This window comes from Excalfactoria chinensis, chromosome 9, assembly GCF_039878825.1.
Source record: "Excalfactoria chinensis isolate bCotChi1 chromosome 9, bCotChi1.hap2, whole genome shotgun sequence".
NCBI classification, from domain to species: Eukaryota; Metazoa; Chordata; class Aves; order Galliformes; family Phasianidae; genus Excalfactoria; species Excalfactoria chinensis.
In genome coordinates, this window is record NC_092833.1 from 18,046,633 (window position 1) to 18,070,617 (window position 23,985).

Sequence of the window (23,985 nt, forward strand, 5' to 3'; positions counted from 1 at the left end):
AGAAGAATGTTGGTAGCAATATGTGGGTTTGAAGCAGGAAGAAAACAGCAGTGGGGCAAGGTCCTACAGCACTCCTGCTGCCACCTCCTGGTGTTACATGCTTGCATAGAATGTTATTGATCCAGCACTCTGCTACCCTCAGCCTTTACCTTTTTACACGAAGTGTTCACTATGTTGTATTTAAAAGTCAAAACTAAAGCAGGAAATTCACCTGTCCCTACTCTGTTAGTGCACTGAAATATTGGAAGGTTGAATAGCCCAGCATCCACCGGGGGGCAGCAGTCAGAGTTCTTGGATAACAAGGCTGGAGTCTGTTCAGCTAATGCCTTTTTTTCTCTCTAAAGAAGTTTCCATTTAAGGTAATTGTATTCCTGGGGATAGGGGAGTTGTGTGGGATACGAATGAGAAACCTGAGGGTTTACTTCTAGAAGACCAATCCGGTGGCAAAAGGTTGGAAATAGGAATGGCACAGTTACCAGAATTACCTACGGGTGCAGCCTTGTCGCTGGGATGGTGCTCACAAATCAGTTTTGTGCCTCTGTAACGCTGGATATATTTTAGCTTATAACATTGTAGTAATGATGGCAATGCTCCTTCAGCAGAAGGAACACGAGTTTCTTTTTTAACAGGAGAGAGCAGACACAAAGTGCCCTTCTTGAGCTGCTCCGTAGCAGAATGCTGCTCTCCGATATTTACATTGTCATCATGCAGTTGGTAACTTCTTAATCCCAGGTCAGCTCTAATAAAAATAAACATGCAGAGGTGGGGTGGTACGTTAGCCTGCTTTGTCAGTGTTTTGAAGTACAAAAAGAGCTGCTAAGCCGTATTTAATATAGCAGAGGTTTAATAAATGAATGAAAGGTCAAAAGTTAATTTCTAGCGTAAGCTATTCCAGGTAGGATCTTAATTCCAAGGAGCAGCACTGTAAGACAAATAGCTGCCTGTGGTTTTAGGGCTGGAGTTAGCTGGCTTAACTGGGAGGAATTGCTCTGTGAAGAAAATTAAGCTTCATCTGGACAAACAGCCTGAAAGAAGTTGACCCTGTTTCTTTCTCTCCCATTCCTGGATGTGGAATAGCCCTGACTGTGTGCAGCCTTTCAGCCTAGGAGGGGCCACCTGTTGGATGCATGAAGCTGGAGTGGGGAAGTACCTTTCACGTTTTCGTCATGCAGCTGTGTCACCCGATGGTAAGTTGCCTGTTCCTGCTGTTTGGTCGTGCAATGAGTTGGTCTTGCTATTTAAATTAAAATCAAATTGCAGCTGTGATAACTTAGTCCTGAGTAGCAGCAGCTGATCTCTTCAGTGAGGAATCCTCTTTTACACAATCTCATGGAGTCAAAAACGCTGTGGCTGTGCAAGGAAGAAAGCAGAGTGGCATTTTCTTCCTGAAAGCAAAGAAATCCGCATGTATTTGTTAGCAGCTCCTATCGTATAGTTTATTGCTTAAACTGCTGAATTACTTCTGCTGTTCTATAATTAAGAATGTCTTCATGTTAATACTTGTAGGCTTTGCCACTTTTAACTATAAACGTTTCCTCAGCTCTGCATGTCACCAAATTACTGGCAGGAATGGCGGTCACAAGGCTGGAAGCAATTACAGAAGTCATGCATCTGGATCAAATAGACTTTATGAAAGGGAACTTAGTAGCAGAAAATGTGTTGAGTTTACAAACTCTTGGTAATAGCGAGTTTTAGCCACTGCCAGAGTGAAACTCAGAAGGCACGTGGTTTATTGAAAGAGTTAACGTTGCTTTAGTACCTACAGAAGAGTGACTGGAAACCTAATTTCCATAAAGAAATGCCATTATTACTTGTAAATCCCTTGAAATGGAATTGCTGTGTTTATTCTGCTGCTTCGGTGTGCTACAAAGCGAGGAAGAACTCTACCTACAACAGTTTTAATAGCTTGGAGAAAGTATTTTTGATAGACTTTAAGTGCCTATAAAGTAAGACTGAACTGACAGCTGGGGGAAGCTCTGAAGGCAGTCTGTAAATAAGTCGTGCAACCTGATGGGAAAGCATGTGCTTGTAGTCAGGTGTAGTGCTGGCAGCGCTGGGCAGCAGGAGGAGCACGTGTGGCACTCTGTGCCTCTAATGGACTAGTGGAGGTACCCACTTTGCACAACCTCTTCTCAGCTGTTACCATTGCAGTGCTGCTGTTACTGCAGCAGGCCCTGCTAACACAGCCTGCAGGGAACTGTCTCAAGCCATTCTTTCACCACGGCTCTGGCGTCAGCGCACTGCGGGCTGTCAGCTGTGCACATAGAACAGTGACCCACTGTCCTGCTGATAGCAATGTCAGCTGCAGAGTGCTGCTAAAAGGCGCTGCTTGTTCCCAAAGCTGCCGTTTGTGAAGATCTGCCCCGTGATGCTACCGGCAAAACAGCCACGCGGCTGAAACTGTTTGTACAGATCAGACTGAAGGGCAGGACGGTCTCTTGGATTTAAGCATTTCTCTGTCTGGCTTAAGTTGTCTGGGTTACTCTTCAGGTGGGTCCTTACTGAGCAGCGTGGCAGTGGATGGGGCCACCTGTGACTCAAGGGAAGATGGTGACCGAAATGATTCTGGCAGTGCAAGCAGCTTCTAAAAGCCCATCATTTCAGCTCAGGTTTCTGGCTTGGCATGCATGAGGCACTTTGCACCTGCATCCTCCATGGTGTGTCCGGGGATGGCTCGGGCACGTGCACAAACCAAACGAGCGCTGTGCTTTTGGGCGTGCGGAGCTGTTGGATGCGACGTGTCATGAAGCAGCGAAGCCCGAGTACCCGCATGCAGCTGCGGTGTGGCACTGACAGGCACAGACAGGCACTGACAGGCACTGACAGGCACAGACAGGCGCTGCGCGTGCCGGCCGCGCTCATCCCGCGCTGTGTTCCCGCGGCGTAGCGCTGCTAACGGCTCCGCCCCGCGCGCCGACCGTTGACTTTCGAACGGCGCGGCCGTTGGCGCTGTGGCGCATGCGCGGCTCGGCGCGCTGAGGAGCGGCGGGGCCGTGAGGGGCGGCCGGCGCGGTGAGGTGAGAGGCGGCCGGCGGGGTGCGGGAGGCGATCGGCGGGGTGCGGGAGAGCCGGGGTTCTCACCGCCTGCGGCTCTCGGCCCGGGGCGGAGCGAAGCTGGGCTGCCCGCGCCGAACCCGCGGTGTCGCGGCCGGGCGGGCCGCGGCGTCCCGTCGCTGCGGAACTCCGGAGCGGGCCGGGCCGGGCTCCGTGTCGGCCGCGTCCTCGGGCGGCGCTGAGCGGCGGGGCGGCCGGCGTTCCCGCACAGCCCCGCGTGTGAGTGCGGCTGGAGGCGCAGGCGCCTTTCCGCTCGTTGGCCCTCAGCTGTCCCTCGGTGTGTCTGCTTACCGTGGTGGTTGTTTATGTATTTCTTTGCTTTGAAAACGTGCTCGTTTAGGAGCTGCTTCGCACGGCGGTGTTTGGGCCGTTTGTGGCCCGCGGGAGGGGATCTCCGTGCCGGGGCTGTGGCAGGACGCTGCTGCGAGGCGGGTCGGGCTGCTGGAGGCACCGAGTCGAGTCCCGGCTTCGCTGCGACGGGAAGTTGGAAGTTGTGGCTGCCGGGTTGCGCTGCCGGCGCCGGTACCTTCATTGGAAGCGAGAGCTGTGCGGGAGGCGGCGCTCAGCACCACGGATCAACGCTGGGGCTGCAGCTCAGCCTGTGCTATTTTCTGAGCGCACGTTCTGCCACGCTTTACCACGACAGTGACCTTTAAGTGGAAAACAGTCCCCATGTGTCAGTTAATCTCTTATATTTGTTTTCCGTAATGCAAACTCGGGCTTCTACGCTAGCGATAGAGGGGGGTATTCTGGACCTCTGTAACATCGGGAGGCAACATTTCTGGTGCTGGTTTAGCTTGGGTGCATCGAGCTGTTGGCAGCACCAAACTCCTGGGTCTGACTGAAACTGGCTCAGGTTCACAGCTGCTTCATTCACCTTTTAAGAGTTCACCAGCTTGTTACAGCTGACTTTTGTTGTAGAGTTACTTATTTACCCACAGAGCTGCATTCTGGATGTAATAGTTACTGTACGAGTGTTTGTATAATGAATGAGACGAGCAGTGGCTGACTCTCTAGGTCAGGAATGCAGTGCTGTCATTGAAAACACCGCGTTACTTCATTCCATCTAAATGAAAGCTTGCTTTTAGAAACAAATAAATTAGACCCTTAAAGTCTGTACAAAGAATGTCAAACTAATGAATTTTAAAACATAGCTGTGGCAGGTGTGCTGTGTTACATGCTTTTATCTCATGTACGGCATTGCTAATTACAGGAGGGTAAGCTGACGGCTGCTCTGTGTGCCTGCTGTTGCTACAAGCTTTCAGAAGCCCAGCGTGCTCCCGGCATGGTTACACTTGGAATTTTGACTTGTCTTCTAGCTTGTAATTTGCTCACACTGAGTGGCCGTCCTGTGATGAATGCATGTGTACGTGCGTACATTTGCTGCCAAAGCTCCGGACAGGAAAACATTTCCCACCTTCCTCCTGCCTTCTACTTGGGAAAAAACAATGGCTGCAAACATGAGAAGCTTGTGGGTTCTGTAGTTCTATGAGCTCCACATGTGTAGGAGAAAATAATGAGGGTAATGCTAAGGATTTTTTCTCTCAACCGCAAATGAAAAGTTAAAATTCAGCAGAGTGGAAGGGACGTTCCCCAAACTGACAGTAACTATTAATGCACACACTTAGGTGTATCTCCCATAGTAATTAACTCTCAGAAAATAATGTACGTAGTCAGTGAAGCAGGTTTGTTGCTTGGCTTAGCTGTGCTATTGGCGTGCTTTAGTTTCGGTGTCTGGAACATCACTTACAAAAGTGAAGTGTGCAAACCACGAGAACCTCAGAGTGCCACAGCGGCTCTATGGAAAGGCTGGGGAACAAAGACGTGTGGCTCCCAGTGAGCAGAGAAATGCCTTGTGGCCCATCGTATCAGTGCACAGCGGACAGTAAGTGCCTGGTGTGCGAATGCAAATGTCCTGCTGGTTGGCTGGCAGTGCTCGATATGCTGCCTTCAGCTGGGAATGCCTCTGGTGCACTGTTAGAAATGCTGGTGTCCTTCATCAGCTCTGTTCCAAAGGGTACTTCTTAGAAATGGTGTCTCTTCCTTGTGGATGCCTTCATCCATCGTGGCCTGTTAGAATAGTGGAGTTAAAATAAGCTAGCAGATATTTTAGATGAACTAGCAGGAAAAAAAATGACCTGAGGTAGGGTAGATAAAGCTAAATGTATTTAGAACGTATTTCATTAAAGTTGACTTATTAAAAAACAAACTGGCACATAAATAGCCCCTTTAAATTGAACTGAGTGCTTTGGCTAGTGATAGCATTTAACCATTAGATTTCTGTGTGTGTTGTCTTTGCTTTTCTAGAGCAGAAGCAATGTGATCTGTGAGCACTTTCACTTTGGAATGTACTGAAGTGCTGGGGCAAGAAGAGCCGCACTTCATTCTTAGCCTGAGCAGGTTCTGTGCTGGAGCTGATGTAGCTGATGTGTTGTGATTGCTGCTAAATATCTTCCTGCTGTAGAAAGAAGAGGGGGCACTTCTGGGTGAAACATCCTCCTTAGGGTGTTGCTAGCAAGCTGTGTCTGTGGCTCAGCCCTGCAGCACTCGGCAGCACTGTGTGCTGTGCTGTAACCTGGCTGCACGCCTTGATCTCAGCTTCGAGGCTACGGCTGCTCTGGGCAGCCTCTGCTAGCAGTGCTTGGACAGCTTGTTCTCACAGTGTAACAGTCTGTGTATTGGAAGTGATGTAAGGAACAGGAAAATGCACCAAGGGATAAAGTCAGTACTGCTTTTACCTTGTTCTGTTCTGTTTGTTTCTTGTTGCTGTTTGTTTTGCAGAAATAGATGTGCATCAGCTATTATGAAAACAGCCATTATAGGGATCCTGGTTTGTGACCTGTCAGTATGATTTCACTTAGCTGGCAAAGAAAAGCAAGGCAATACTACAAAAGGTGGAAAATGGAAGGTTTTTATTTTCATGCTTAAAGAAACTCAGGAATAACACCATGAGAAATTATCATTAGTGGCAATGTGCTTATGGGCCTTTGAGATAGCTTGTGCCAGAACATAAGCACAACTTAACTGCGTTCCACAAAGCAGTAATTTGAGCAAAGTTAGGAAAAATCAATTAGTTTTTGTAGTTATTGGCCTATTCTAATGCAGAAAATGTTTCTTGCAGTCAGAATATTTCCATTATTCGTAGGCTATTTGGAAATGAGTTCTTTTATTGCTTTTCTACCGCTTCCTACTCTAAAGGAATGTGTGTGTGTGTGTGTGTGTGTATACATATAAAAACCAAAGTCTTACTGTAGATATCTGTACAATAGAGATATCTATACTTCTGTCTTTTTAAGGCAGACGTTGGAAATATGTGAGCTGTATCTAATCACTTCTGTGCGGATCATAATTGTTGTATGTCTTTGAGCCACTATTATTCTGCCTTTTTTTTTCCCTTAGCCATGAAAATGCCAGTGCAGCTTAGGTTACTGGTTATTGAATGTCATGGTGGGGCCTTTAGGTGAATAAAGCAACTTGAAAAGATGGTGAAAAGAAAAATCAGATTTGTTTTCTTTGTCTTTCTCAGGACATGCATCAATTTGAGGAAGAATTAACATGCTCCATTTGCTACAGCCTGTTTGAAGACCCACGTGTCCTGCCTTGTTCCCACACCTTTTGCAGGAGCTGTCTGGAAGGTGTTATTCAGCTGTCAAGCAACTTTTCCATTTGGAGACCCTTGAGAGTTCCTCTGAAGTGCCCAAACTGCAGGAGCATTGTTGAGATTCCTGCCGCCGGCACCGAGTCGCTGCCCATCAACTTTGCACTGAAGGCCATCATTGAGAAGTACCGTCAGGAGGATCACTCTGATGTCACGACCTGCAGTGAGCACTACAGGCAGCCACTGAATGTTTACTGCCTTTTGGATAAAAAGTTAGTGTGTGGCCATTGCCTTACTATAGGAAAACACAACGGTCATCCCATAGATGACCTTCACAGTGCCTACCTGAAGGAGAAGGAGTCGTCTGGGAAAATCCTCGAGCAATTAACTGATAAACACTGGTCTAATGTATGTTTGCTTATTGAAAAGCTGAAAGAACAGAAGTCTCAGTGCGAAAGCATTGTTCAAGATGATAAAAAAGTAGTGGTTCAGTACTTTAAGAAACTTAGTGAGACACTGGAGCATAAAAAACAAGTTCTGCTGGCTGCACTGGACGAAATCAACAGACAGATTTTGGAGGAATATGAACCTCACATTGAGAAGTTGAAAAAAATAAGGGAAGAGCAGCTTGAATTGATGTCACTGAACACTTCTATTCAGAAAGAAGAGTCTCCGCTTGTTTTTCTTGAGAAGGTGGACAATGTGCATCAACGTATAAAAGCTCTGAAAGAGAAGGAACTGCCGGACGTGAAGCCTGTTGAGATTTACCCAAGGGTTGGGCACCTGTTGAAGGACGTGTGGTCTAAAACCGAAATTGGTCAGATCAACAAGATCCTGACTCCGAAAATAAAACTGGTTCCAAAAAGGAAACTACCCAGCAAGAGCAGTGAAAAGGAAAGAGGAAAACCTGAAGAACTCCAGGCTGCAAATCCTCTATCAGTCACCTTTATTCTTACAGTAATAATAGTAATAGCTGTGCTTTCATTTCACAAACCAATATCAGCGGTTGTCATTGAATCCATTCCCACCTATATTTCAGATTCCTTGTTCTTTATTTATCAAGACTTCTGCACCTGTTTGCAGAACACAGTGGATGTGGTGTGCCATAAATTGAATTTACTGGCAGAGTTTGTAGGGGGAATTGCTCCTTTTTGACTGTTTGGTGTTGAGATTTTATGTCAGAAGCACCATGATGTCTTTATAGTTTCAGTTTAAAAGCCAAGTTGTTACAACTGTGCTTTTCCTTTCTTTTCCCACACCCTTTCTTTTTCAGTATAGCTTTCCTCTCAGTTAACAGTCAGGCAAAGGAGAAGGTTTACAGCGAAAAGGTTTTTCATCTTCTCATGCAGTAAGGGAGGTAAGTAGGCATTTAAACTGGAAGCCATCAGAAACAGCGTGTGTGTAAGAAAGCTGTGATCGGTTTACAGACTGTAATCTGGAAGAGAGCAATCTCCAGGTTGTAGCAACTTCTTGAACAGCTACTTTTAACAAAATCATTTTTAATAAAAGCAGCACAACAGGTGGAAGGTTTTTAAAAGCACCCGACCACTCCCTGGCTGCTCATAGGCAGGTCAGTCACTCGGTCTGGTGTGCACAGAGCTCTTCTTTTGCGTTTTATTGATCTCTTTTTAAGTGATATGACTAATTGATATAGTCTTTAAGTTGTGTGTTAATGGACCTGGTTTTCATTTTGTGTGTTGGTTGCTGGTGATACGATCCTGTTTACAGAGCAGTGTCTGTAGTACCTGTGGTGAAGTACTGCACACCGGTTGTAGCACCAGCTGTGCACAAATCAGATGTTGACTCCAGCAGGGAATTTTCACTGCTCGTAATGATCCTTGACTTCCTGCTGGAAGATTCAGTGTGCAGTGAAAATAGATGTGTACTGCAGTACGTACCAAAACTCCCTTCAAAATGAGTGCTGTAGGGATTTCGGATGTTATTAAGAGTCCTTAAACAACTGGACAATGAGTGAAATTTATTTCCAGCTTTTCAGCACAAATGATGGAGACCTTTAACTTGATGCAGAAGAAAAGCCATAGGATTTTGTTCTGCAATCAGATAATGGGTAACGTGATGAGGTACTGAACTGCACTCAGTGGAAGAACTCACAATGAAAGCAGATTTTGACCTGCAGTTATTTACAGATTGATTACAGGCTGGAATAGTTGTTAAGTGTTGCAGTTAGAACAGCAGAATGCAGATAAGTTAACAGAAATGATTATATGTCTAATTTTGACTCAATGCAAATAATAGCACATTCTAGCATAGCAGCATTCCTTGGGTGCTTTGTTATTTAAAGCTACTCAAGTTGTTGAACTAGTGATGTAATGGTGAGGGCAGCCTTTCACAACGTGGTGTTTTAAAACCCTTGTGCAAACCCCGGCCTCCCTGCTGCTACCGGCACAAGCTGGCTGGGGGGTCCTGCAGAGCAGCAATTGCTGCCACTGACATCAGTAAGGGCTGAGAGCAAGGCTGATCCTCACCTCACATGTGAAGCTGAGGTATTCCTTGAGCTGAAATAAAATCCTAGGCTTGTTGGTATCCCATGTTGTGGCATTGATGGGACGTTGTCTAACAAAGTGGCAACTGTGTAGCACCCTTCTCTGCAGCTTGGTGGTTCACCTTGCTGGGTGAGTGAAATGTCAGTGAGAAGCGGTGCTGCAGAGGAGCAGGCCTCTGCCCTGCTGTGCTTTGTACTTCTAGCATTAGCAGTGGCCATTGATCCTGCTGGTAGATCGTGAATCATGTAGGCACAGCCTAGGACTGGGTAAGTGCCCAATAAAACTGGACGTGGGCTCTCTGTCTCTCTCGCACCCTGCTGGATGGCTGCCATCTGGCACATTAAGTCTCACAACCTGGTGCTATGTCTGCTACCACACAAACCTGCTGGTTTTGATCTATCTGCTTTTTTTATTTTCATGACTTTTACAATTATGGAAAGTTTATAATGCAATTTTATTTTTCCAGATTACGTGAATTTATAAGATGTCTTTATCACTGATTGATAGAAGCATTTAGTACTCGTACTTAGCAGTGTACTATATATTTTAATAAATTTACATATTCTTACCTTAGAGCTGGCTGACACCTTGGTTTCCTTCCTGATCGGTCTTCTTCTAATGCTGAACAGCTGGAAGTGCTTGGGGGCTGGACTGGAGCTATGAGACAGCAGCAGGGTTTGCTGGAGCTAGAATGTGGGTATTAAACAGTGCTTGATCTGATTCCTTTTCTTCCTCTAGCTCCATTTTTGTAGCATAGACCAGAACAAGTCTCTAAAACAGCATGCAACATCCCCATTCAGGACTATGACAACAGAAAGTAGAATGAGCTAATTTGGGCTAGAAGTAAGTGTGCTTAATAGGACAACAGTGAGGGGGAAATGTAAACAAGGATGAATAGCACAGAAAAGAATGAACTATTGCTTTAGAACTGTGTGCAGTAAGCTTTTCTGCTAGTAGCCATCTTACAAGAGTAAGCACATCAATGACTGGTTATTTTTTTCTTTAAGGAAATAGGTGGATAACTGCTGCTAAGCTAACAGAAGTGACATGAAGCAGCATTTAAGACACAACTGCTTTCTGTCCAGACGAGATACTGGCATACAGCAGTGAGGAATCTCATCCCAAGGTAGGAGACCCTTCTAGCTCAGGAACTGGTTAATAGTGACCACCTGCCAGGTACTGACCTGACTTCTGGGGCCCAGTTCCAGATCCTGAAAGTGCCAAAAAAGACAGGGAGAGAGAGAAGGCAAGAACAGCCAAACCAGTTCGCTACAAACTGGTTCCCAGCTGCTGATTCCTGGATCACACAGCTTTATGACAGCAGCTGGAAATAGAAGTCTGTTCCATTTTACTGCCCTGTTAATGCAAATTATTTTATATATTGACTTCACTTACTGAAATTCACACGTTAGAATGCTTTGATATTTAAATAAGGATGCTCTTTCTTTGTTGGCATTTAAAAGCAATTTGCTTGCTTTAGTACATAGGGGGAAAAAAAGGTCCTGAATTGACATCATAATTGCAATGATAGCTGTTGCTTTTTAAATCAGTTCATGTAATTAAGACCCATGCAGACTGTATGATAAAGAATGCAATTTATTTAGATTTGGTTTTATTAACAGCCTAACGAGACTCAAATCTAAGGAGAAAAATCTCAAAATACAAAAGTATATTTATAAAAATAGAGTAAGCAGCATCAAGAATATTAATTTACACTGGGTTGGGTTTCTTTTCATTCATTCTGGTTCTGAGCTATGCTGTGCTCAGCAATGCCAAGTTCAGCCAGTCCTTTCGCTGCAATAACTTTGGGGTTTGTTGCCACGCTCTTGGTGGTGTTGTTAGTCTTGTATATCCCAATCAGTCTGTCTGCGATCTCAAACATGTTGTTCCGCAGGGAGATGATGATAAACTGCGCGTTCTTTGTTTGCTCCTGAAACAGAAGTTATTTGTATGAGCTCATGGCATTTCAGCAGGCTGCGTACTTGTGTGGTCTCTACATCCCGGTTTAAGAACTTCTGATACATCACTGTAAATATTCAGTGCACTACAGCACCCAACAGCTCTGCAGGTGCTCATCTCTCACGAGTTGTCCAGTTTTGGCTAAGTCCTACCTTGGCTTTCAGCACAAAGCATTTCAATTGACTCAAGCATCAACTTTCCCCCTTTTTTGCCTTTTACACGCCCTGTTCATGTGAATTGAATTAAATGAAAGCATACATAAGTTTTTGCAGGATTTCAGTTTTAATGTGAATTCCAGTAGGCTTCAGGACCTACTGGATTGTCCTAAGGAGGGCTCCTGGAATGAAAAGGAAAACAAACCTGTCTATCTCTACCCACTGAGAACTGGGGGCAGCAAACCCCTTGTTAAAGGGGACAGGCCCTGAAGAAGAGCAGTTCCGTGAGGCACAGTGACAGTAAGCAACAAAACATCTACATTGGTGGTGCTTTCAAAATAAAACCACCTTTTTTCCCTTAGTAACTCAGGAGCAACAGTGTGAGGTCACACGTGTGAAAATACAAGCACGGTGGAAGCAACGTTTGAAGCGCTTCCTGAGCTTGAAGTAGGTGATCCTTGGGCATTTCCAGCCTGATCTCACAATGGGAGGTTATACAATTTTAAGTTTAAATTAGGAGCAGAAACTGCAACAATGCAAATGCTTGCTTGGCTTAAATACAGTGATGATAGGATTATTAGTGCTTTTACTTTCAGGCTTTCAAAAAGATAGATCAAATAAACCTACCTATTGATGCTTGAGAGAATGAAAGGCAAGTAAAAACTTCGGGACGTTGGCTGTGCCTCAGAATGAAGTCACGATCCTGGATATGTGAACGCCCTACCAAGAGCATCTCAGCTGACTGGGGCTGATCAGTTTTAGTGAAAGTATATTTTAAAGAGCAAGGAGCTGCAGCAGGGCTGTGCTGAACTACAGCACTGCTGGCAAACTCTGCTCTTTTGACAGCTTTTCAAAAGGTGCTATGAGGATGCAGGGAATAATTAGAGATCCTCTATTAGCAACCCAACTTGAAGAAAGCAGCAGCTTAGAGAAGAACAAGCAGAAAGCTACATTCTGAGCGCAGCCATGTGAAAACACTGCATCTTACATGGGTTCTGAATCTGGCTGTAATTGTTGCCACTTTCCCTTTTTCTGGTAAAGTCCCACCACAGTTGTTACCAGTACTTACATATATGTAAAATGCTACAATGGACACGTTTTTGAAGTCAAGTGCTGCATCAATCTCATCCATAAAATACAGAGGTGTTGGCTTGTAATGATGAAGTGCAAAAACTAAAGCCAGCGAACTAAGAGTCTTCTCTCCTCCTGATAAGTTAAATATCTTCTTCCAGCTTTTCTTGGGAGGCCGAACACTGAAACAAAGTCAGTTTGTAAATTACTTCTGTTTGTGAATAAAAGGAATATGCCGTGGTGCAAAGCAAGTCACAAGACAGCAGGGAATTGGTGGAGCAGCTCCCTGGGTGCACACACAGCTATGTGGTGGTCAGCTGATGTTTGCCTCGGCTGCAGCTATTGTAACGCTCATCTGTTCTCTGTGGGAACTGCAACACTTCAGAACCACTATTTAATTATATTTCCAAAGTGTTATTCTATTTTCAAGTAACGAACATACTGTTGGGCCATTTATGACAGAACAATGTCTGCTTACTGCTATGATTTGACATGATTTCTTGAGCAAATGAAATGGTTTGGGAAACAAGAAACTGAGGAATTACTTTGAAATCCAAGCTTTCTAACTGCTGTTTGTTACTTATGTGCTTCTTGAAGTGAAATGAAGCTCTTCATTACTCAGTGCAAAGAAGCTGTGGTTTCTGTGAGTATCTTGCCAAGAGGTGGGACCACCATGGGTAGCTGGTATCTCCGAAAATTTACTATAAAAATGGATCTTTAAAAGGCAGTGCAATGACCAGGAATGGCAGCAAAATACCAGGTGTGTTCACATACCTGAACATGATTCCCTCAGAGAAGGGATCCAAACTGTCTACAAGTTCTAATTCAGCATCTCCTCCCAAAGTAAGCATCTGGTAGTTCTCCTTCAGTTTATTCGTTATGACATTAAATCCTGCCATAAATTCATTTAGCCTCTGCTTCCGGAGATCTTCAAAAGCTTGTCTAAATCTGTCTCTCTCGTTGGTAATGTCATCCAATTCAGCCACACGTTTTAAGTATAGCTCTTCCTATAAAAACAACAACGAAACACAACAGAACCAAAGTGCAGTTAAAGAAGCTGCCTCTAATTTAGATTTGGTGCCACTTTCTACTATCTGAAAACTCTTTTTTCCCAGAATAACCAATGGCCTCAAAATAAAAAGGAACTGAGAACAAACGCTCCCTCTTTGCACTGTTTGCTTCTAATGTGGATTTCCCTCAGTCATTTAATTAACTTGAAATTGTGATTAAACAATCAGTGTCTATTTTAGTAGCTCTGTGCTTCAGGTAATCTTCGAGCTCTGCCCATGAGGGCTGTGGGTAGTTGGTGCAGCGCATCTCAAACGCAGAGAAGCAGCTCCCATCTGCATTTAATCAACCTGTCTCAACAGCTACAAGTGGTTCTGCTTGATCCCATCTAATAGCACAGGTAGCCACTGCCTGTCCTTTTATGTCTGTGCGTAAAGGTTTTTTCTTCTTGCCCTGGGATGAGGCAATACTAGGCAAGGAAACCTGAATAAAGTGATCCTTAAAAAGCTAAATGTGTTTTGGACAAGACCAGGTCATGCTGTTGTGCTGACACGCAGTGCAGTTTCAAAGCAATGAATTCTACTGCTGCATGGCAGAAGCAAAGCTTTACCTTTCTCCTGTATTCTGCAATAGCGCCAAGGTTGGGTTTCATTTCATGGCACTGTGCTTCCAAGAGAGCTATTTGATTGGTGATAACATCCGGATCCTTGATAGCCTCGAGCTCTTCTTGACTGAGCACTGGGAGCTCTTCGGGTGGCTTATCTTCTATGGGATGCAATGATAATTTTGATATCTGAAAATCAAAATCAGTTACAAGAAATCTAAAGATGACATTAGTTATCACATGCACATGTTCCCAAAACAGACATTTTTGCTATTAGTAGATACTGAGCCTTCCAAGCATTCAAAACTTCAATTTTTGCCTGAATTACGTTTTCTACTATGTTAGCTTATTCATCTTATTGGGGTATCATAATTCAACTTCTATGAACTGAAAAAACTGCTTACCTCCTTTTGCCAGTATTTAACCTTCGACTGATGTGTAGAAATATGGCTGTCAATTTGTTCAATTTTAAACTTGACATTAAGAGCTTCCTTTCGCAGTTGGTGCTCGTCCTCCTGGATGGCTCTCATCTCCTTCAGCAGACCGCAGTGCTCCTCCTGAACGGCCGGCAGCGCTTCCTGCAGGAGCGACACAAAGCGCGTCCCTCAGCTGCATGTGGAATTACCCGTTGCTCACAGTACAGGTCTGTTTTCACTGGACTATTCACACACGTTCATTACTCTCCACAGCCACAAGTGTGGATGGAGACAAAACACACACACTAACTGCTAGGTTAACCTGGTCCACGAGTTCTGAAATACCACCTGTGAAAATGTGCTGCAGTTTGTATTTGAAATCTAGACCTGGATTCGGCAAGTCCTACACTAACACTTGTAATCAGTTTTTATATCAGTGTCATGAAGCCCGAGGCTCGAATTCCAAGGTAGCTCTTTAAATGCAGCTATCTGCTAATGAACTAATTCCTGTATTCTAGGCCTGCCTGGAATGTCTAAGGATAAAGGTGAACAGCACCAATCGTGGGCGGCACCTTTGGTACAACAAATACAATGTGCAGTTCATTTTAGACTACATTCTCAATGAAGAAATACACCAAATTAACATCACACTTACTTCAGCTTGCTTGCAGTTGTTCAGAACCTCAGTAGCTTTGTGTTCCAGCACCGTCAGCTCTTCTGTCAAGTCTTTAATTTCTTTCTCATTGTCTCCAATCTCCTTCTCAATGCGAAGAACAGAATCTTCAGACTTTTTCAGGTTTCTGAATGGATACCAAGACATTCAGTACTTAATAGTGCAAACATAACACCAGGGAATCCAGAATAACTATTATTGTTAATTTTTCTCCTGATATTTCATTTTAGTGATAGGCAAATATTAGCAGAAAAAACAATCTGATTAAATGGGACCTTAAAATCACCTGCAAAATGTTACGGCCTTTTAGCTCTTCAACACAAGCAGCATTTAGTTGGATGCACACAACTGAAAACTAAGATTTTCAGATGGAGAGACTTAACTACGGCACCCACTTAAAACACACAGATGTGCAACAGATTCTGATGTCAACAGATGCCGCCGTTTGAGGACTGAAATGACCCTCCTTGATCAGGTGTCACTAAGCTTTCTAGGTCTCTGATCCTCTGCCTGTAAAGCACACTAATTAGCAAAGACCTCTTAATTAATTAACAAAATCTTAATTAAAAGCCAGTTTCAGTTTGAGGTGTCTGTTAGAGAAAAAGGCTGTGATCTTCTCCCTTCAGTTTTCCTCTAGCCGTAAGGAAGGGAAAGCACATCTTGTAGCCTGACAGGTCCCCCAAGCACAGATGTGTGCAGCAGGATGCAGCGACAGCCTGAAGTTCGAAACGTCACGCGCTGATGTCTACTGTACCTGTGTGCAGTCTTGATTGCCACTTGGGCTTTAGTAATAGCTGAAGTACAATCGTCTATTTCTTTGTTGATCTTATCAACTTTGTCTTGCTGTGTTTTAAGTTTACGATTATTGAAATCAATTATGAGGTTATGTAATCTTTTTACTTCGCTTTCCATTTTACCAGCTTGCTCAGAAACACGTTCATAGTCTGTTGATAAACAAAATTAGTGTTAATGATGTTGTGTGGTCTCTGGGCACAGTTTTGTCTCTCTCAGTCATTAAGGCAGAAAAATTCCAGATATTGATAACCTCAGATTTTAGTGTGATTGAAAAAGTAAAGCATCTGAGTGCTGGGAATGCTATATTGCTCATACAGGACATCCAGAGTGCTCTGTATGCTCACACCTGCATCAGTAAGTGAACATGACTACAGTTTCTATCTATAATCCCTCTCTCCGCAATAAGTACCTTTTTTATAACTACTGAGGACTTTCTCCAGTTCCTTCTGTTTGTTTTTGTCTGGAACAGCAGCTGTTACATTTGCTTCAAGTTCCTTAATTTGGCCTTTCAGATGAATTTCTTGTTCAGAAAAACTCTACAGAAAACAGAACTGTGTTAGAACCCCATACATGAGGAAAGATCTGATACTGACAAAGCTGACGCTGACTTGAGGCTGAGGAGCCGTCCTCCCACACACACATATACAAACCCAGTGTTGCCTCAGTGACAGACTTGTTCACCTGGATAGTCGCTGTGTACTTTTCCAAAGTACTTCTCATTTCCCGAACGTTTTTCTGTAGCTTTGTTATGTCTTCTTCCAGCTGTAACTTTTTTTCTTCACACTGTACTGCTCTTTTGGAATCCCTCTGCAGTTCAGATTCCAGTTTGTTGATCTACGCAAAAATGAAACACAGTCGCTCTCAGTGTCAGTGCTACAAAACACAGCAAGCACTCGTTCACATGCTGGACGGTCTGTGAGCTCTTAAAACAAAAAGTGATGTAACGACTTGAGACTTTTCTTTAGCTGGGCAGAACATGGAGGCTGCTGAGAACATCAGCGATAAGTGAAGGTGAAAATACAGAAGAAAAATAGGTACCTTTTTTAACCTCCCTTTTGGTGATAAAACCAAATAGTGCTAAAACGTGAGCAAGGACAGCAAGAGTGGTGACACAACTATCTCCTTCAGCAGAGAAACCTTCATGTTGAGTTGGAACTTGGAGTACTCCAATATGAAAGTACTGTCACATAGAAATACTAACCATTGTTTCTGTGTTCTCAAGGGTAAGCAGGTATTCAGCCCCTGTGCTGGCTTACAGCTCTCATTCCTAAAGAACAAAAAGTCCATTCCCTGTTGGGAGAGGACTGAGCTCAGGAGCCACTGTCTATTTGATAGTTGCATGGGGGAGCAACAACTGCTCTTAGGGGCAATAGAACCTATGCTGGCCTCATAAACATTCAGCTTTTTTCAGCTTTCAGTCACTATTAGAATATCTTATGTCTTGTTAACTACTCGTACGTATTTAAAAGGACATCATACAAATGTGTATGAACTGTCAAAACATGACGAACTTTAAGGAAATTCCACTTTTAATTAGGATTATGCACTAACCTCTTCTGGCGAAATGTCAGTTACAACCGAGGAGCCCATTCTGCCCTTAATTATTTTATTCCCACCACCAGTCATTGTTCCTAAAGCAGTGAAAGAGGAAGAGAGGTTAGCATGCTTTGTTTTGCTTAGATAGCATCTATGAAGTGCTGAACACATCATAAGTTTACGCTTAAATACCTGACTGCTCAATGACTTCTCCTTTCAACGTTACAACCCTCCACCTTTTATCTCTTTGGAATGCTATCCTGGTAGCATCTTCCAAGTCCTTAACCACCAGGGTGTCACGTAACGCAAAGTAAAAAGCTGGGGAAAAGTTCTTATCTTCTACTTTCACCAGGTCAATCAGCCGAGGCACATTTTCAGGAGTTGGGATTTTTGCGAGATTTTTCTTCCATACGTCCATCTACATGAAAACAGGTAATAACGAATGAAGTAATGCAGGTTCCTTTGGACAGAGTAATGAAATGATGCCATAATGTGAGATATGCTAAGGCTTTAAAGCAAATGTAAGCGTTCTCTTGTGAATTCTAACTTCTCAGAATGCTGAAACTTCCTTTCTCAGGGATCTCCACTTACTTGCATTATAATTAAACATTCTGCATTTTAGCTTTACCTACATTGATAATTAGACAGTGTAATTTATCAACGTAACACATACTGGTGTATATATGGCTATTGTGAATCGTAGGGTAACTCGACAATGTAATTTGTTTTGCCACAGCACCAGTACTTACTTTGTCCAGGGCTATAAACGTGGCAGATCCAATTCCCGTTTTCTTTAAGAACTCCACACATTCCTGTGCAGTATCGATGGTATCAACAACGATGTAGTCCAGGGCAGCGCAACATGATGAGATAGCAACATCATACTTCTCATCGATAGCTCCCAGGTCTCCCTAAGAATTGAAGGGGGAATGGAGAGGAGGCAGAAATGCTCTCGTTAGCTGGGCATCAATATTTTGTCTTGGTGTTGAGAGACACAACAAAAACTTTACAGAGAATGAGATGAAAACTAATTATAACACTTTTTTTTTGCCAAATAACTTAAACCTTAGTTAAATTTTGTGAATTAACGTCACACCCGACTTCTCCTGAATGCTGCTGTTTATGTCCTTCTGTACTCAGTCTATGAATTATGCACTTAGAAGCAATGTGGCAGCAGTGGATTTCCTTTCTGTAGATAAGTGGTACATTTTATATGCCAGTGTTCTAATGAGGCAGTCTGGCCTACAAAATCACTTTGTCTATTCAGTGTATGGTTGTACCATCTGTCTGCTGGTAGCACCTCTCAAGTCAGAGCATTCCTGTACACAGCTGAGAAATGGTATCAGGTTATTGGAACATCTTAACCTCAGTCCTTCCTCTGGCAAGTGGTAACACAGCATAAAACAAAGCGGTGGCAGACAGCTGTGTGCTGCCATTTGAACTACATCCTTTACATTTGCCTATACCTCAGTTTTTCTAATAGACATGCATTGAATGTTCTGAAACAGAATCTTCTTTCGGGAGCAAGAGGGGCAAAGAAACAACAGCAGAATATGTATGTGTATATATACACATGTATACATACATACATGTATATTGATATATGCATTGTTTGATTCCAGAAAGAAAAAAGGAACAAAGGTCTCTACTTCAGCAGCGCCTTCAGACCTTTACCTTATTCTACCTTCCACCTATTCACAGAAAAACCGCTCCACCCCCACGGAGTTTAAGACAAAATCTGTAGCAGCCTTTTACAATTTACCAGTCTCCCATGTATTCCGGAAATACTCCCCGACCTCTTCTGCTCAAGCAGAGCCTCGAGCACTTTTCCTCGATCGCGGTGCTGCGCTAAAGAACTTTTGGCCTCTTCTACTTTCTGACGGAGATTTCGAACAAGATCCTGAGTGCTCAATTCCTCTTCTTTCAGCTTCTCAAGCTCTTCTTCTTTCTAATGGGTACAAGAGCAGTGTTAGCCACAGGAAACCTTCTCTACTCTAGGACGTGGATTCATGGTGTAAGCAGTGAATGCAGCCTCAGAAAAGCTGAGGTAGCAAAACATTTACCAGAACAGTGGCTGTTATTTGCACACCTGGAAACAGATACAGCAGCTTATGCATGTGTGAATCGGACTTACACCGAGGTATCGGGATTTTTTTTTCTACAAGGAACGAGAGGGGAGCATGAAGTGAAGTTCAAATGGCTCAGAAACAGCTATTCGTTTATTCTACCACATCTAGTTATTACATTTTAACAGATTTCCTTGTAGAGACGCATGGGATTTAATTTCCCATGCTTCATGTTAATGTTTTCTTAAACCAAAATAAGTTTGAAATCAGATACTTAACTTCAATGGTTAATTAAGTATCTGAATGTAGTTGTTCAATTCCACGTGTGAAAGCTAGGTCTCACCTCCTTTAATTCCAGTTCAGCTGTAGGTAACTTTCCATCTATATCTTTAATAGCAGCCTTCCTTTCCTTAAGAGTTTCAGAAGTAGTCGTCAGCGCCTCCTTTGCCTGGTTTAGCTGAGACACAGCAGAGTTGTAGCGGGTGAGGTAGATATCGAGTTCTGCCTGCGCTACATCCATCTTTGAACGCGCGTCATTCACCGTCTTACAAAACTCCATCAGCTCTTTCTCTTTGCCCTGCAAAAATGGATGTTACCAATCAAAATTCACCTGTGGGATTTACTGTGTCAGTCATGCTGTGTGAAAGGTTCTTTTACTAGCAGGAAACAGATACAAAAGCCGTTCAATAGAAGAACAAATATATCTACATGAATTGGTTAACATATTCTTTATGGAAGCATTTTTGTTCCATATAAAGAACACCGTGGAGTTACCTTAAGCATTTCCATACAGGCATTGTATCACCTTAACTTGAAGTTGCAGAGAGCACTCCCAGTTAAATCTGTACTAAATTTGTACTAAATTACAGATCAAAAGGAGAATGTGTTCAGTACAGGAAACAGACCTCGACATTTACAGAATAAATGTTCAGTCTCCAGATTGTTAACGATTGGGCAGCTAATATCAACAACAGTAAGTGTTGCAGTAGTTGTGTATGCATTGAAAGACAGACCACAGCTGTGTGAAAGGCTCGGAACACAGCGCTTCAAAATCAGATTATAATTACTATTTGCAAGTAAACGTTGGCTTGAACATTCTGATGGGAGAAATTTCAAGTGCGTTCTAGTACTGGAAGTGTAGATTTGTTTAATGTATGTGTATGAATGATATTGCTTAACAACTTGTCACTACAAAAAGCAAACAACCTCATGAGAATGATTGAGCTCACTGTAAGTTCTCAGAATGAATTTTCCAGATAGTCTCCATCAAACCAACGCATGGAACACCATCACAGAAATCACATCTTCCTGCTGTTCTGTGCTCCTTCCCCTTCTCATTCCAAAAGCTGCACCTCGGTTAAAACAGAAAGCGTGCAAGACAACAAACCTCTTTTTCTTTCTGAATTTCTCGTGTTTCTTCTTTAAGACTACTCATAATCTGCTTCAGTTTTTCTTCTTCTTTGTCTTTTGCCTTTTCAAGAAGCTCTTTCTTAGACGTTGCATCGCTGATGGTTTTTTCACTATTGGAGGGAATGCTTTTCAGTTCTTCCACCTACAGGAGGACAAAATCAGCTCCCTCATCAACCGAAACAAAACAGTTTGGCTGCATCTTTAAGCACCGCCTTTCAAAGTTAAAGTGATCAGCAAACAAAAACCCAGCTGACAAATGACGAAATATCAGGGTGAAAAATTAGGACATTTTTAACCCTTCTCTGTTGCACAAAGTAGAACTGGTGTCCTTTGTTACTCTTACGCAGCTACATGATGTTCTTACCTAGAGCAACCGAGCACATTTCTTATGTAAAGCAAGCTGCACTTCACTCTACCTTTTCTTTGTCCTTCTGAAGTTGCTTCTCCAGGTTTTTAGCCTTGCTTTTGGCATGCTTCAGTTTTTCCCTTACTTCGACATCCTGCAAATCCAACTGAGTAAATTTATTCTTGTTGTCCTCTATTGACGCTGTAATTTTATCAATTTTCCTAGAAGGGAAAGAAGAAAGGATTATCTACTCCATACCTCAAAAAAATAACATCAGCAGAACCCAGCTTACTAAGCGAGCATGCCGGCTTTAAAGCCATACTGGTCAGTAGTGTGAGAAGCAGCACCTGATGCTGGCTGTGTTCAGAGTGTTTTCCCCAGGGCACTGATTTTTCATCGGAAAAGACAAACTAATTAAATGATGTTAAACACATTTTCAGAAACTATTTTTCTCCTTTGCTAACATTTGTAATTTATAACTCTCAAATTGTTGGGATCTCAGGAGATGAGAAGGTTCACGCTGCGCTCAGAGGGAGCTTTAGTAACCAGACAGAAGGAAAATGCAAATCACAGATAAGAGGTTCCTAAGTAAACCAGAGACAAATGCAGGAACACCCACATATTGCAGCTCTTCAGATGTGTGTATAAAAACCTGAGGGAAATCTTCCAGCTATGTTTTGTAGTCAGCATGACAAAGTAGTTTGTACTTCTAAATCCATCAAACCCAGCCATATTATTAGCATTAATGGTGGCTGTTACCCAGATTTCTGCAGGAGAATCAACTCGCAGAACACCAAATAAATGCAATGAGAATATTTTTAAATTCATTTACTTGGAAATATCATTTAATTCATGCCAGAAATGGTTCATGAGATGCTCTGCTCATCAGGTAATTTAAGCAAAAATTCAGCCACTGCAGCCTTTCCATGACTACTGAACGCTGGATGGGACCCCCAGGATCCTCATGTCCAACTGCTGGGAAAATGTGAGCTTTTTTTCTGAAATCCTTGGAATTTGAACCATCAATAAGCAAAGCACATAAAATTCAGCACTCTTAGCGTGCAGTTCTGTAGCTGGAGTACTTACTTCTCAAGATCTTTTAAAGCTTTACTCTTGCTTTTCATTTCATCTGCAAGTTTACTGCTCTTCTCATTAATGTCTTTAGTTTCTTTCTGTATATTTTCTTTCTGTGATTCCAAATCGTTTATTCTTTTCTGTAGGTCAAAGCTAAAGAAATCCAACCAAACAGGATTAAAAAAAAAGGTTTTCCCCATGAAATCAACATTTTAAGCGAAGAATAAAAAGACAATAATGTCAAGTATTATATCCTAATACACAGTATTGAGTAACGTTGCCAGTTTGATACAGAACAGCAGGGAAATGTTATGCTTTTTGACACCTCACACAAAAACCAAACAAGTAGATTGCTTGAAGCTGTAAGAGGTGCCATTCTTTGGAGGACAACAAATGTGACCTATTATTATACAAAAAAGTTTAACTTAGTAACTCAAAAAAGCCCAGATCTCTACCCATGTGCTGCTCGACTGATTCTGAATGGCTTTCCAGAACAATCCAATATTTCCAATCACATACCTGGAAACACTGCCACATGAAAGCCAAATCAAGACTTCAGTTACTTACATGTAGTACTGACAGATATGGTTTTTCTCTTTGAACATTTTGTTTTCCAAGGAAAGAAATTCGATGGCTTTATTCTTGTCCCCTTCTAAGGCATCCTTTTCTTTCTCCACCATTTTAACTCTATTCAACTAGACAAAACAGACAGTCAAAGCTGATTTTAATGCTAGCAGTATGGAAGAACAAATCACAAGGACAAATAAGCCCCAGAACTTTCACAGGTCCCACCTTTGGAGAGATGCTATCCCACAGTTAACTCTGCAAGCCATTGAGTAGTGCAGACTTTGTGAAGTAAGAGATGACTGTCTGCTGCAGACTGCACTGTAAGGGCAATTCCAAAGTAACAGCGAGCTAAAAAGGAACCCTATGGATGCTGGGAGCAGTCCATGCAAACCAAGGAAAAAGCCCCTTTCAGGTTAAATCCTGTGGCTACAAATCTTTGGTTTTCCTTTACACCTTTAAAAAACAGAATCTGCCAGATAAAAAGATTTACCAAGGACACGAATAAAACAGAACTTGGATATTTTACTACATTTAGAACTGACTGCGTAAGTAAAATGCTGTGAAAGCAACGTCTGCAACTGATCTCTGTAGCTCAAGTCACAGCTTATTTTCTGTATTTATGAGTGTCCTCTCATGAAGTTTCACATCACCTTGTCATCACTGTTTCTCCCTCTCATCCTTTCTTTCTTGGCATAGATTAAGCAGGAGGGAAACCTAACCTATTTGTTACTTTGCAATGGGACAAAGGCAGACATGACTCCATCTATATGTATTCAGCTGATCCGTTTCACTCCTCATTCCGAGCAGAAGCAGGTAACGCACTTGGATACAACCAAAGAGATGATCAGCAGATAAGATCCTGGCTTCCAACTCAAACATTCAGACCTTTGGGAATCAGAAACCAACTTCTTAAGTGCTTAAAGAAGGGCAACTGATGTCAACTGCGCACTTCTTTTATAAATGAGGGAAACATCAGATGCAAGAAAGGCAACTCAAAAGTTCTCTGTACTTCTACTTGCATAGAGTGCCAAATCTTTAAAGTCTTTATGTTAATTGCTTTTCTAAAAGCTCGCATAAGGAGACACTGCAAGTTCATCCTTAATTTATAATGCCAACAAACTTTTCTAGGACTTACTTTTCTAAGACTTA

The 23,985-nt window shown here is 42.8% G+C and overlaps 2 protein-coding genes across 7 annotated transcripts in view; one reads left to right on the forward strand and one right to left on the reverse strand.

The window, feature by feature from the left end:
• The first annotated feature begins 1,158 nt into the window (after positions 1-1,158).
• TRIM59 (tripartite motif containing 59) lies at positions 1,159-15,026 on the forward strand. Of its 5 annotated transcripts, XR_011904662.1 has the most exons (4): positions 2,911-3,017; positions 6,581-8,009; positions 10,164-10,282; positions 14,454-15,026. XR_011904662.1 is itself a non-coding variant. In XM_072344576.1 (2 exons), exons 1-2 carry the CDS (start codon positions 1,167-1,169, stop codon positions 7,805-7,807), a joined length of 1,248 nt encoding a protein of 415 aa, XP_072200677.1. In that variant the 5' UTR covers positions 1,159-1,166; the 3' UTR covers positions 7,808-9,722. The 5 variants fall into 5 exon arrangements, 4 of the variants coding, with proteins under 4 accessions (XP_072200677.1, XP_072200678.1, XP_072200679.1 ...); XM_072344576.1 differs by lacking the exons at positions 2,911-3,017; positions 10,164-10,282; positions 14,454-15,026 and adding an exon at positions 1,159-1,187 and having other exon boundaries at positions 6,581-9,722; XM_072344577.1 differs by lacking the exons at positions 10,164-10,282; positions 14,454-15,026 and having other exon boundaries at positions 6,581-9,728.
• Positions 10,738-23,985, reverse strand: part of SMC4 (structural maintenance of chromosomes 4) — a 30,566-nt gene continuing 17,318 nt past the window's right edge. For both annotated transcript variants that reach the window (XM_072344571.1, XM_072344572.1), the window contains exons 7-24: positions 22,837-22,964; positions 22,282-22,422; positions 21,266-21,416; positions 20,827-20,991; positions 19,783-20,016; positions 19,136-19,321; positions 18,123-18,284; positions 17,566-17,791; positions 17,389-17,468; positions 16,519-16,671; positions 16,247-16,373; positions 15,797-15,986; positions 15,025-15,169; positions 14,358-14,531; positions 13,960-14,142; positions 13,116-13,348; positions 12,340-12,523; positions 10,738-11,086 (exon numbers count right to left, since the gene is read on the reverse strand). In XM_072344571.1, coding sequence (XP_072200672.1) covers positions 10,889-11,086; positions 12,340-12,523; positions 13,116-13,348; positions 13,960-14,142; positions 14,358-14,531; positions 15,025-15,169; positions 15,797-15,986; positions 16,247-16,373; positions 16,519-16,671; positions 17,389-17,468; positions 17,566-17,791; positions 18,123-18,284; positions 19,136-19,321; positions 19,783-20,016; positions 20,827-20,991; positions 21,266-21,416; positions 22,282-22,422; positions 22,837-22,964 — 3,060 coding nt within the window. In that variant the 3' untranslated portion in view covers positions 10,738-10,888. The remainder of the gene's footprint in view (positions 11,087-12,339; positions 12,524-13,115; positions 13,349-13,959; positions 14,143-14,357; positions 14,532-15,024; positions 15,170-15,796; positions 15,987-16,246; positions 16,374-16,518; positions 16,672-17,388; positions 17,469-17,565; positions 17,792-18,122; positions 18,285-19,135; positions 19,322-19,782; positions 20,017-20,826; positions 20,992-21,265; positions 21,417-22,281; positions 22,423-22,836; positions 22,965-23,985) is intronic.

Bases quoted from the DNA above. Each gene is read 5' to 3' on its own strand.
- TRIM59 (XM_072344576.1), top strand. From the start codon at position 1,167: ATGCAGCTGTGTCACCCGATG. The intron at 1,188-6,580 runs GTAAGTTGCCTG...TGTCTTTCTCAG, and splicing joins TGCAGCTGTGTCACCCGATG to GACATGCATCAATTTGAGGA.